The following is a 12,528-nucleotide window of genomic DNA, read 5'->3' as shown; positions in this document are numbered from 1 at the left end:
AGATTGAGAATTCTTCATAAAAAGGGCAATATTCTTCACAACAATTTTCATAATAATGAAATTTCTTCATAACAAAAAGACAACAATTTGTGAAATTGATATTTTAAGAATCCCAGTGTAGTATAGATTTAAGTTGTCAGGGTGTTCAGAACGCAATGTTACAACCAAATTAATTTACAAAGGAATTTTTATTGAAAACGAATTTAAAGTGGTCACAAGAAAACCCTACAATATTCCATATTATACATTTATACAGACACTTTTTATTTTTAACAGGAAATATACTCTTTTAAGAAGAAACAAGATATGTTTGTGAAACATTGACCCCCCATGGCGGTGTAAAGACGAATAATGACCCCCATCGAATAATGACCGGGGTCATTATTCGCCATCGAAGAATGACCCCCGGTCATTATTCAACGGCGAAAATGACCCCCGGTCATTATTCGACGTCGAAAAATGACCCTTTTGCCCGTAGAGAAAGTGTCATCACCCTAAAAATCTGCATACCCCACGTGAAGAAAAATGACCCCCGTAGAATAATGACCCCTTCTGGATTAAAGAGGATTAAAGTTGAAATTTTTAGGGGGCAAAATAAAAATAATAAATCAAGAGACCTGTTGGCCAAAATGAGCTAAATTGGAAATAAATCGATGATACGCTGATCTCATTACATGTACATTATACAGTTATTGCTGTTTTAAGGTCAATGCGATGATTCAGAATCTAGAGGAGTAAAAGATTTATCGAGCCCAAAGGGCGAGGTGAACATTGTTTTTCGATGGTGGAAAATCATCGTACTGACAGAAAAAACAGCAATAATTGTTTTATTATATGATTCAACGATTAAATTGATACAAACTGATAATTAAGCAAACATGTCAAGTTTCTTGTTTACATTTACATTTGTGAGAGAATCGGAGTTAAGCATAACCAGTATTAATTTTGCATTTGAAATCTAGTTTTGGTGCAATGTATAGAAAATATAAATGTCAGGCATAGCATCGAAAGGGGGAAATGGGGCATTATAAGAGGCAAAATGACGTTACCTAAGAAATATCTTTGATGAACCCCTCAAAAGCTCTATTGATGTAAGAGGAATTTCCTTTTACTCTACTGTATCAAAAAGTTGGGGGTAGGGCAACCAGACTTGCAATGACCATTTTCAAGCGAAAAAATAAAAAAAAATATTACGTTCATGGAAATGGAAGGGGGAGGACACTCCATCCCATCCCTGATTCTATGTGCCTGAATGTTATGTTCACCTTGTCCACTCAAGTAGGAGACATTTTTTTACTATACCGTATAAAAAGAGGAGGTGGTTACAAGACTTTCAATGAACATTTTCAAACTAGAAATTGCTAAAATTTACATTCTTTGAGCCTGAATATTATGTTCACTTGAGTGGAATTCGGATGCAAGTGAAATAACTTTTCAGAGTTGTTTTCAATCTATTTTTAGTTCAATGTAGGAAAAATAAATCCTTATATTCACCTGGAAGGTCAATAAAATGGTCTGTCTTTAATGATAAATTGAAAACATTTATCTACTTCAATATACACTGTATTGAAATGTTTCCATATTGATTTGACAAATGTATCACTGTTTTAAAGTGAATTTCTAAAGTAAATTATTCCTCTTACATGTATGTATCCTATTCTCAGACGACCATGTTAACAGACTTGAATTTACATACCCGGTATGTACAGTATACTGGGATTCTTTTTCCAGCTTTTTCCATCGTCAACTTTCCTTGTTTATATAGTAATATTCCGCTATCATTTGCATATGATGTTAACGTCTACCAAATTATTCGATACCCAAGAACACAATTAATTTTTAAATCGAGGCAGGCTTCTGACAGATACATGTTGCGTGATGTTACAGGGGTTTCAGCAACCTCGTTTAAAGTCAGCATTTCGTAAATTCAATGGTCGTATCAATGACCCTATCAACAAATATAACCTATAATTGGTCAATTGTTTGGCCTTTTTTCTATACTAAATTCGACAATGGAATTTCCCCTGATTTATTCATAGGGCTCGATCACGGCGGGTGTGACGGGTCAACAGGGGATGTTTACTCTTTCTAGGCACCTGATCCTACCTCTGCAATTTTCAGGGGTCTTTTTTTATACCCTGTTAACAGAACTATATTGTTTATAGATATTTTAAAACCATCACTGTTCGTTATTTTCACCTTTTTTCATTAGGAAATATATATATCCACAGTATGTCGTTCGCACGAGATAATATGTCATTTGCGATACATTCTACCTCATTTGCACAGCTTTTTATGTCATTCAAAAATATAAATATAAATATTACATTGCACATTTATTTCCGAAAACTTATTCAATTTTTTTATTCACTTTTTTTAAAAAAAAAAAGTTGATCGTACTCAAAGCATGCTTAATACCTTGAGAGACATGTTTACCATTGAAAAGTCAGTACATCCTGCTTGTCTGTTATTTAGCTTTGAATGTCTATAATCAGTCAAATATCCAAATATGAAACAAATGGAATACAGTCATAAAAGGAGGTTACTTTAAGAGTTATAACCAATAGTAGCCATTTTGCGATTTGCTGAGAACACAATAGGCTTAAAAGATAGAAATATGCATGTGAATGTAATGCTGTTTTATTGTGCTTTCGTCCAGTGTTGATCAAAACGGGCATAACTTTAGAAGAATTAAACATTGAGGTTCAAACCTTGGCATCAATCACCTGTTATAAGTTGTGTATCACTCTGTTGGAAAAGGGGTCATTTTCAAACGGGGGTAAATTTTTTTTATAGGACACACATATAAAAATATAACCCCTAGGGCTCTTTTTCTACAAAAAATCAATTTTTTCTACGGCTGGTGGGTCATTTTTTGTCGTTGAAAAACGACCCCCGTCATTATTCTATGGGGGTCATTATTCGTCTTTACAGCGGCTCATGACCAAGGTCATAGTTTTTTAAAGGTCAAAGTCATAGGGAAAATTGTACCAAAAAAAGGTATTGACACAAGAAATATACACGTGAAACATGAAACCTTTAGTACCAACCATTCAGAAGATATGACAAAAGTCAAAGTTTCACAAAAGTCGGTCAGACTCCTAGGTCAAGTTCAAGAGTTCAAAATTGTGGATGCCCAAAGAAAGGCCTTTCACAGGAGAAATAGACATAAAAATATGAAAGCCCAGACATCAACCATTCAAAAGTTATGGTCAATGTTAAAATTCTACAAAAGTATGCCAACATTCTGCAAAAGTAAGTTAAACTCTAAGGTGATGAAGTCAGAAACGCTGGTAAACAAAGAAAGAATACATGTGAAATGAAGAAGCTACACCCCATCTGTTCAAAAGTTATGACCAAGATTAATATTTTCCAGACAAACAAATACATAGACAGAACAAAAATTATATGCCCCCAAGTCTCTGATTACAAGGACATTGAAAAATGTAAATGTTGTAAATATCATCATGTAAGCGTGTGATGTACAGTCAAGTTTACGCAGGTTGTAGACCCTTAAAGTCAGAGCTGTGCGAAGTTAAAAACTAATTATACAGGCAGCCATATGCTTATAGTTAGATGTTTAAATTTGGTAGCATGCACAGCGTTTTATTTCTTCATCAGGGGATAATAATCAGGTGAGTGTTGTGTCCTTTGACCCCTTGTTATACGTCATCATTGTCAGCTCAATATGAATATCTTTAATTCCAGTCGAGCTATTAGTACAAGCGGTATTATGCACAATTACATGAACGGAAATAGGGAGACACCATCCTCTACCCAAAACTCGCCTCCACCACGACCCTCACCACCGCAGTCTTCCCAGACTCAGCACCAACATCAGCAACATCAGCAACAGCACCAACAGCAAAGGCATAATGGGTAAGAGTTGTCATGTCGAGTTAGGAATTGTTATTCTAACAATTCTGGAAAATTGTATCAAACCACTCTCAGTAAAACACGGATTAGCATTAATTTTCATTATAATATTTGATATCAAAAAATAATATGCAAAGTTCATTACTTGATATGAATGTCGTTTACTGATTTTTATTTGGAAATTAAAATAAGTACACGATACTTATTTGAATTTGCAAATAAAAGTCAGTAAACGACATGAAAATGTAACGTACAAAGTTTTTTATTCTAATGATAGAGTATTAAAAGAGGAATTTTCTTACAGATTTCTTACAGATTTATTCTCTCCTAAATACTGCGGAAAAAATGTTATAAAAATACCTCTATACAATCATCATTCTTTAGACACATGTGGATAATATATTGAATTCGCTGAGAATCTGATATTTTAAATGTTTTTGCAGACCTACGCCACAGAATCACCCAGCCCAGTTTTCTATTGGTGGAGCCTCGGCCAGGGGAATTTCCACCGATGAAGAAGACACCATGAAAAACCTAAGAAAAACGTTTGCAGGAATATTTGGAGACATGTAGTTCAAAACTAGCAGTAGTCGTTTTAAAATAAGCAAAACCTGTAACATCCACATTGAATAGCAATGTTTTTACGAGTATACAAATGCGCAGTAAAGAGCAGTGCCACAGTAGCGTGATGTTTTGTAGTACTGTTGATGTGGGTGTCTGACACCTCTAACGCTCTCAATCAGTGACTTATTTACAGGAATTTCTTGACTTTATACGCCTTTTACTGTGAAAAATAGTCCCTTTTAAGTTTTAATGCGATATTTAGTCATTTTAGTCTTAAAAAACTTTGTCTTTACCGTTAGACCAGCTTAAAAACAGAGTTCTTAAAACTTGCCGGCAAGAAGACAAAAAACAATTTCTTACAGTATGTTATTTCTGCAAACAATATCTGTTGTGGAAGAGTCGTATTTTCCTTCCTAGCATAATGAGAATAATACCACAGTCTAAAGTAGTGTAGAATTTTAGCTGAAAGACTTTTCTAGCATGAATGACTTTTTCCCCTTCATTTTGTTGAGTTGTAGACTGAGTGTTTTTCAACTTTTTAAATTTCTTACAGAAAGGAAAAATCATTTTAATTTTAGGCAACTATTTTTATTTCGAGAAATTGAAAAAGAAAAATTTCGGAAATACAATACTGATTTTTAGTGAAATAAGTCTCCGTTTTGTAGCCTGACTGATTGACATCCCCCGCGATGACATAAAATACTATTGACTGGTGGAAAATCTTCATGTTCGTGAATGGAATTGTACAGCAAATCGTATCTTTTTCAAATATTGTATAATGACATTATAAAACCTGAATAGAGATAACATTTAAGTGTTCATTATTATCAGTGATGAAAACTAATGCTATCACATTTAGTAACCGGTCACTCGGAGTCGCTTACTTTTCTGATCGAGTACTTGGTTACTCGGTTGGTTTCCGTTACATCTTTTGACATCTGCAGTAATTTTTTTATTGTAACTGTGATATACGTGCATGTAATGTTTTCACACTTTCTATATGTATACCGGTATGAATACACAGTAACATCGTCGCAAACCACGGCCAAAATGTAGGATCTTCTCCGAGGGAGGGGGGAGTGGACTCCGGACCGGAAACGATGACACTATATATAAACTTTATTTCCAAAAAAAAATCTTTCTTCTACATAAATTTGCTCTCAATTAATACTCAAACAAGGGCAGTTTTTTGTTCAAAAGATATCCCGTATTTTACACTTTAAGGCTTTAAGATTTTTTTTTTTTAAATATTTCTATGCTTTTGATATGTAGGTCTTTTGCTTAATTATGAACTGTATATAAGACTTGTTTAAAAGTAAGATATTTACTCTATAAAATGTCTTATCAGTAACCGATCAGCAGTTTTACTAACCGATATCCGCATAGTCCGCCGGTTGACCGGGTACTCGGTTACAACACTAATAAAAACCTTTTACATATACATTCTGCTTATATATGCTCAAAGCAGCCAGTTGCTTAAGTTGATTAAAAATCTTAATATTTTAGTTCTTTCATTTCATTGTTACTCATTTCAAATGCACATAACTTTGTATATGTAATTATAATTTGTGGGACCAACTTCAAAATAATGTTTGTTTGCCTTCTCCCGACTATCGTGGAAAAATTTGGGTCAGTAGGTAGGCGCAAATATTTTTTCACAGAAAATGTTCAACATCAATGCTGAATTTTCAAAATCTATTTTCCGGAATGCATAAAAATTGTTTTCTGGAGGTTAAAAATGATTTGAGTCAGTCCATTTTTAACCGATCGGTTGGGAGAGGACAACCAAACATTTTTTTTCTCCAAAAGATGGCCTGGTTGTAACGCCTTTTCTAAGTACCAAATTCTCTAAAATATCTTACGTTGTTTGAACTATTGCTTGTAGTTCTGTCCGCCGTCTTCATTTCTCACACATTAATAAACTTTCAAACTGGCGATAAATAAACTCACATTTAGACCACTTGGGCCAACTCCAACCAAACTTGTCAGATATGAATGACATTGATATAACTTTTTTCGATATGTAGTGAAAACTCGAACCCTGGTCCCAGGTGTCGTGATGGGATGATAGAAGGGGTCAAAAGTCTTCTATGGAACTATGTATGAAAAATCAAATAAAAATCTTTACAAGTACTACAAGGATATATACTAGCATACAAAATCATTCAGTTTTAACAATGACCTTGGATAGGGAAGAACCGATGAGAGTGTCCTTAACTTTCCACTGAAAATATTCATTGGCTTGTTAGGGACTGAAACGCCACATTTTGTCAAATACTCATGCAATTGTAGAATTAAGATTGTCCAAACAGGACTCAGGAAGAGGAACATAACATTGTAAAGGAAAGAAATATTTAAAAGTCTTTTCCCCCAAGATTTACTGGGTTACATATTGCTAGGTGCATATGTTTACATGGAGCAATGCACAGGTTTACATGGAACTTGAAGAAAATATTTATAAACTTTTCTGAAAACTTGCAAGCTGTCGACATATTAGCATTCTCCTGTAAATTTATTCAAATTTATGTTTCTCCAAGGAAGGAAATGGGGCTACGGGAAGTAATCGGGCTAAAAATGAAAAATGGTTCAAAATTTCAATATACTCAGTAGGTCTTTCCGACAACTATGAGCAATCCAGTAGTAAATTTCATTCGAATACACCCATATCATTTAAGGTGTTTAAAACAAAACAAAACAAAAAAATCTGACTCCGAAATTTTTGACAAGTAAAAAAAGTCAAAAAGTAAAAAAATGCATGACTTTCCATATTATTTTACATGGGGTCCGTGTATGATAAGTCCTTTGTACTGAAGATTCATATATGACATATTATTTCCTTTTGTATAGGTAATGGCTCTTAAGTTTACAAAATAGATAAGATTTGGCCCATTAGAACTTGTGTTGTTCCACTCAGGTGACCGTTAAGGCCAATGAGCCTTTTGTCTCTTGAGGAGGAAAATAGAGGGTGATTCTGTTTAATCTGCGGTTAGTTATCGCTGTTCATTACTTAAAATTTTTCTGTGAAATATTTAAACAAAATTGTAATTTTCTGCTGAGTTTATGCATCACCCACTGTATGTGTTCAAATAATGCTAGGTATATATAGACAGTAGGGTAGTGTGGAATTCTTGTGTTCTAGAGGAGTAGCTGTAAGCAATACAATTGTGTAAACTTAAATATTGTGTTGTTGTATATATTTAGACCAGTCATTAAGGTTCATCAACCCTCTGTTCAATCATATAAAATGTTGCTTTAAAGCTTATGATTTTACAAAAGAAATATTTTTAGCCAACTTCGACAAAGTCGAGATGAACTTATGCTATATCGGCGGCGTTGGCGTCAGCGTCCCGGATAAAGTTTTAGGAGCAAGTCCACTTCCAGATCAGCTTCGGATGCTGAATTTGACCTACATTTCTAGATGAGTGACCCAATGTTTTAGTAGTTCTGTTATTATATGACCTGTTATGATCAAACTTGCATGGACGAAGCATCTATAAGAATTGATACTTCCAGACTTGCTTCGGATGTTGGAATTGACAGACATTTTCTTTAGTTAGTGAACAGGTTCAAGTTTTTGGAGCAGGTCCATATCCGAGTAACTATAAGTCCTACTTAAGCCAAACTTGCATGAATATTGATATCGGGATGCAAACTAACTAGAAAAAGATATGATGTGAGATTTGCCTTACTTATAGATAACATTCGTCGAGGTGGGCTATATGATTTACTAGGATAAGTTGAATGCAAACAATTTTAGCCTAGTTTGCAAAGTTTGTCAAAAATGATATTTCATCTTGACAAGATTTTAATGGAATAATAGACATTCTATCCCATAAAGACTTATCTCCCTTATCAGAGTATCAATGAACCTTAAGCACTGCGATCCATAAGATGCTGTGATATACTAGTGATCATTTATATTCGGGACAGTGTGTCAAACAAAGGTATAGAAAGGTTAAAAAAAATCAGCAGTCTGTCATCTGTCTTTTTGTGAAATTTTTCTTTAAAAAAAATTCTTAACCAGAAAAACAACAGGTTATATTTGGATGAAAGAGATTTATTCTTCCATTCAGGGTCACGCCTCTTTTAAAGTACACTGTTTTTATTAACAATAAAAATCTTCTCGAGATGAACTGCTTCATGAAGGAAAAAAATGATGAAATTCCCAATAAATATTCATATTTCAACCAGAACCAGTAGATTTTCACAGCATCACTAAAAAGATGGGCGAACAAGGCGTGCAGCACGCCTAAAGCTATAGATACGAGTATATGAATTAATATTCAGTTTATGAATTTAGTATTAAGAGTAAAATTTTTATCATTAAAACATGAAATTATAACAAACAAAACTTTAATGCAGAAATTTTTATCGGCAAAAATTATTCTATTCTTAAAAAATAATGTGGGATTCTTGTGTCTTGAATCCTAGCAATAAAATCTTGAATATCATTTTCCTTTGAGACTATGCTAACCACTACGCTATACAAATCCTGAAAAATCATGTTTTTAATCGTAAAGTATTTTTCGGAAATATATGAGTGCTGTGTCATAAACGTATTTTTAAGATATAGTGGGTTTTTGCTCCAGTTTTCGTCAACAAAAATGTGTATTTTTTACGCATACTTTTAGGATAAACTTTCAGAAAAAAATGGAGCAAATACCCACTCATATAAAAAAAAATGTTAAAATATGAGAAAATGATCCTTTTTGCACTCTTTGGTGTGTATGCTATTTCATAGACAATTAATTTCAATCTTTAGGAGATTTTTGGAAATTGTAGAGATTTTACATCAATTTGTGTTATTATTATTATTATTAATTTTTTTTGGTATACTTCTGTCCAAAATACAGGTACAGGTGTAGCTGCGTACTCAAGTGTGTACACATCAATTCCCCCCCCCCCTCCCTTTTCTGATGAATTTGAGAGAGAGATAGTTATTTGGAGAATAATCTACCATCCAGCAAACATTTGTGTTTCAATTACCACGGTAATACGTCGAATTCAAATTATTTTGTATTATATTAGAAAACTCTTAGAAAATTTGAAATCACAAAATTTTATCTAAATCAATAATAATTATATCAAAACGTACAATTTTTTAACACTTTATAAACCATTCTCCACCATAAATTTAAGTCCCGACCTTTTGAGATCATAGACATCTTTATCTGAAAATGGAACTCATTAATTCTCTTACCTTGTCATTGGTCATTTGAAAAATTATTTTGTTAAAAACATTATGATTGTACACACAAGTACTTCGAAGTTGATATTCAAAAGATGCTTGAGTTTCAGATAGACAACATCTTTGTAGTTTTTGGAGATCAAATCTTACAACAATCTGTCAAAATTCTCATTGGTACAAATTGCACCACAATCTTAGGCTGGCCTATTTTTTGCATTCATATGAAGCAAAATTTATTCAAAAACTTCTAAAGAAGATGGGTGAACAAGGCGAGCGAAGTGCCTATAGTGCGAAAAACGTGAAGGTGAAAAATTAAATCTCAATTATAACAAAATTTCTTTGATATTTCATCTAACATTAAAGTATACTTAAAGTAAAATCTCCAAAATTTGCAAAGATCTCACAAAGATTGAAATTATTTGCCTATGAAATAGCATATACACACTAAAGAGGGCAAAAACGATCATTTTCTCATACTATAACAATTTTTTTTAATATGAGTGGGTCTTCACTCCACTTTTTTGAAAGTTTATCTTCAAAGTTTGCGTAAAAATATAATCTTTTTGGTTAACAAAAAGATGGAGCAAAGATCCACCATACTTTAAATATATACTTTTATGACACAGCATTCGTATATTTCCGAGAAATCGTTGAAGTCCGTTTAGTCAAGGGTCATACCGGTATCACAAATGATTTAAATGCCACTCTTTATCAGGAGCTATGTAGCTTAATGGTTAACACGTTAGACTTCAATGAAAATGATACTCAGGATTTTTATTGCTCGAGTTCGAACCCCAGGTGGACATGGTATATCCCAGAAAACTTGAAATAAAAGATACCACAGAGTCTTACACATCTGTCTCATATTTGGATATTTTACTAGAAAAAGATGTTAATGGTAACTTAACAACAAAACTTTATCATAAACGTGATGTCAAGTTTCGTCAACTTCCAATATATGTAGCAATGTATCATTATCACCTACACATGGAGTTTATGTCTCCTAGTTCATTCAATACGCGAGAGCATGCTCTGTTACGAACTGTTTTTGAAACGGGAAAAGCTACTGACAAATAAGTTGATGAAACAAGGATATCAACAGTCTCGTTTAAAGTCAAAATTTCGCAAATTCTATGGTCGATACAATGACCTTGTCAACAAATACAATCTATCATTAAGTCGAATTTTAGCTGACCTTTTTATACTAGTTGTTAGGCCATTATTTACACACTGAATTGTGTACATTTTTTTAATTACCCAATCATGACAAGGAGCACACATCGGGTGTGACTGGTCGACAGGGGATCCTACATGACACCTGATCCCACCTCTGATATTTTGTTTGTTCTGCTCCCGATTTGTATATTTCAATGGAGTTTTGAGCATTATTATTGTTCGTTATCTTCATATTTCATTCTTCCGATTTAAATTAAATACAATCAACATCTTAATTAGAAATGGTAGTAAAAAGTCCGGACAATGCCGTGTGCGGAGTTAAATGTCGCACTGTTCAAAGAAGATGGGCGTATTTGGCGTGTGATCTGCAGGAATCATGTGTACGAAACATTAATAGTTTAATGTCCACGATTTGGTCGGTTGACCACAGCTGGACAAGCTTTACAACGTTACGCACATAGGGGAATGTTACATTTAGTTTGAAATAACCTGTCAAATTGTAATACCGGTATTTTATAGGTCCGCTTATCTTAATAATCAAATTATAACAAAGTAATGCTTCACATTAATGATAAACACCTACAAGACAATAAGGGTTTGGTTAAATGCAATTACAAGCACATATGTATATTAAAGTATTACTAGGTTGGAAGAAATGCTTTCGCTCTCGATGCAAAAGAACCAGAATTTACCCATTTTAAAATAATTAAATCAGTACAAAAAATTAAACTGATAAAAGAATTGATTGTTTGCACAAAAAACAAACTAATTCAGAGAATTTGTGTCCCCCGCTTAGGGGAAAAAGAAGAGCATGCGCAGTTCGGGGGGAGGGAGGGTCGGACCCCCCCCCCCCCTTGATTTGTAGAATTATTAAATGTATACATGTATATTGAAGCAAATAAAAAAAATGCCAATATGGATATTGTTGACACCATGTATTGTGTAAAATTTTGACAATATCGAACGTGAATATAAATATATGTGACCTAATGTTTGCATCTAATTCGCTGTATATTCATGTGCTTCCGCGGTCTAGGGGTATGACTCTCGATTAGCATGTGAGAGGCACCGGTTTCAAATCCCGGTCGATCTTCTTTTTCTTTTTTTTGAATTTTTTTTTTTGGATTTACTATATAAATGATAGTATTCAGCATGTGAAATGAAAAAGTTATGACGTCTGGCTTGTACAAATTCATAAAATCATTATTACAGTGTGATAAATATTCTATACAAAAAGAATCTTCTATACACATATTAAAGAATAAGCAATCAAATCTTTATATCCATACTGGCATTTTTTATTTGCTTCAATATACATGTATACATTTAATAATTCTACAAATCAAAAGGGGGGGGGGGGGGGGAGTCCGACCCCCCCCCCCCATCCCCCGAACTGCGCATGCTTTTCTTTTTTCCCTAGGCGGGGGGCACAAATTCTCTGAATTAGCTTGTTGCATAAGATGTCAAACAAAATAAAATGAATGGGCAAGAATTATGATAATCTTTTACCTGTTTTGAAAATGATGTGTAGGCTTCAGCCTTTTTGCCAATATGGAATATACGCCACTGGTTAACTTTGAAGTGACCTTGAGACCAAGTCGTTTGTCCAAGGGAAATGCCTTAAACAATTTAATCTAGAACATATCCTAATCCTATGCACAAGTTCCGTAGTAATCTGCCCGGTAATTCTTTGGAAGTACATTAATCAAACATTCTCTAATTAT

At 33.7% G+C, this 12,528-nt stretch overlaps 1 protein-coding gene across 1 annotated transcript in view; it reads left to right on the top strand.

Moving 5' to 3' along the window:
* LOC133195801 (synapsin-like) overlaps window positions 1-7,617 on the top strand; it is a 46,483-nt gene extending 38,866 nt beyond the window's left edge. Inside the window, exons 12-13 of the mRNA XM_061331749.1 lie at window positions 3,709-3,879; window positions 4,320-7,617. Coding sequence (XP_061187733.1) covers window positions 3,709-3,879; window positions 4,320-4,449 — 301 coding nt within the window. The 3' untranslated portion in view covers window positions 4,450-7,617. The remainder of the gene's footprint in view (window positions 1-3,708; window positions 3,880-4,319) is intronic.
* The last annotated feature ends 4,911 nt before the right edge of the window (window positions 7,618-12,528 follow it).

The sequence above is a fragment of the Saccostrea echinata genome, unplaced genomic scaffold (assembly GCF_033153115.1).
Source record: "Saccostrea echinata isolate AGI-Se365-2 ecotype Australia unplaced genomic scaffold, CSIRO_AGI_Sech_v1 ptg000029l, whole genome shotgun sequence".
Taxonomy (NCBI): domain Eukaryota; kingdom Metazoa; phylum Mollusca; class Bivalvia; order Ostreida; family Ostreidae; genus Saccostrea; species Saccostrea echinata.
Note: the sequence above shows the minus strand (reverse complement) of the source record. Positions and strands in the feature narration are given on the sequence as shown.